Raw genomic sequence first — 1,589 nt, 5'->3', positions numbered from 1 at the left:
CGATCCTCAGTTGGGGGATTGCTACCTGCTTTCCATGTGACCTCCCCGGAGGGGTCCTCAGTTGTTGGGGGATCGTTACACGCTTTCCATGTGACCTTCCCGGTGGGTTGGGGGGTAACGGTGACCAGCTCGGGGACATGTAGGTTGAAGATGGTCTGCAGGTTTCAGGAACGGCATGCACATTGTTGGCAGTATCCAGTCCGGGAGAGGGGGGGGGAGTCAGGGATTGTGGGTGGACCGCCTCCTAAATGACTTGTCATCGTCTCCACCTACAGGATAAAGCCGGAAGACGCCATGGATTTCGGCATCTCCCTCCTCTTTTATGGTCTCTATTATGGGGTGCTCGGAAGGGACTTCGCCGAGATGTGCGCCGATTACATGGCATCCACAATAGGTGTAAGTATGGAGGGTTCTACCCATGACGCGGGTAATTACGGGGCGACTGACCCACTCCGGGAGGGGGGTGTTGCAGATATACTGTACATTGATTGGCTTTTCACAGACATGCATTAATGTCGTATGCCAGAACTTTCGGTGGGCATCATAGGCTCTGGCTTGGCCGGAGAGATGCAATTCCCTATGCGGCCCACTAGATGGCAGCAGTCTCCGTGTCCCCGCCTGCAGTGCGACCTTTGCACATTGCACCATGCGGGTGACACGAGAGCACGTTGTACTCTGCGTGCGTCCTGTCATGGATCTGCGCCTGACCCCGGGGGAAGCCGCGCCGCTTGCAGGAAAGTGAAACTGGAACACCATGTTGGCTGCGAGATCGTTTTATGACTCTGTGAAGGTTTTATATGTTTGGGGATCTGTCCTATGAATGGACTGAGCGGCCATCTTTACTCTCTCAGTTCTACAGCGCGTCCGGGATGCCCACCAAGCACCTCTCGGACAGCGTGTGCGCCGTGTGCGGCCAGCAGATCTTCGTGGACGTCAATGAAGAGGGAATCATCGAGAACACGTACAGGCTCTCCTGCAACCATGTGTATCCTTTCCTGTCCAACAGGCTCTGTGCTTTATAATGTATGAGCTGCTACCTGCCAATTGTGTCCATTCAGTCATGAGATTAACACAGCTCCGTCCTGCCTGGCAGGAGAGGGGACCCTTCTGTGCTGCAGTTTCACTTCCTGGCAAGAGGAGGAGCCACACACTGATTAACTCATCTCTCTGTCAGTCCGCTCCCTCCTCCTGTCAGAGTGCTCCTTACACTGCAGCTTATCTAATCTGCTCCTTATGCTTCTTCTCGCTTCCCCAGTCTGAGCCCTGCTGTAGGGGGGCTACAAGAAGTTGCTGCAAAGTTTAATGACGTGTTAATGATTACAGATCTGCATTGATTTGTATCTTTTTCTATCATCTCGCCCTCCCGATTATTTTCCTTAACCCGTTTCCTGTCCAGGTTCCACGAGTTCTGTATCCGGGGGTGGTGCATTGTGGGAAAGAAGCAGACGTGTCCGTACTGCAAGGAGAAGGTGGACCTGAAGAGAATGTTCAGCAACCCGTATCCTGCCGTATTGTTATCGCGTCCTCCTGTCCTGATCCGCCCTTTTAGTAATGGGAGCGGCGGGCTGTGAAATGAGAACTGTCTGTTG

General features: G+C 53.5%; 1 protein-coding gene across 1 annotated transcript in view; it reads left to right on the top strand.

The window, feature by feature from the left end:
• Positions 1-1,589, top strand: part of RNF121 (ring finger protein 121) — a 15,954-nt gene that overhangs the window by 11,649 nt on the left and 2,716 nt on the right. Inside the window, exons 7-9 of the mRNA XM_018573220.1 lie at positions 276-396; positions 852-985; positions 1,397-1,498. Of these exons, the coding sequence (XP_018428722.1) occupies positions 276-396; positions 852-985; positions 1,397-1,498 (357 nt within the window). The remainder of the gene's footprint in view (positions 1-275; positions 397-851; positions 986-1,396; positions 1,499-1,589) is intronic.

Source organism: Nanorana parkeri, unplaced genomic scaffold (genome assembly GCF_000935625.1).
Source record: "Nanorana parkeri isolate BGI_ZX_2015 unplaced genomic scaffold, ASM93562v1 scaffold2280, whole genome shotgun sequence".
NCBI classification, from domain to species: Eukaryota; Metazoa; Chordata; class Amphibia; order Anura; family Dicroglossidae; genus Nanorana; species Nanorana parkeri.
This window is presented reverse-complemented; position numbering and strand designations above follow the sequence as displayed.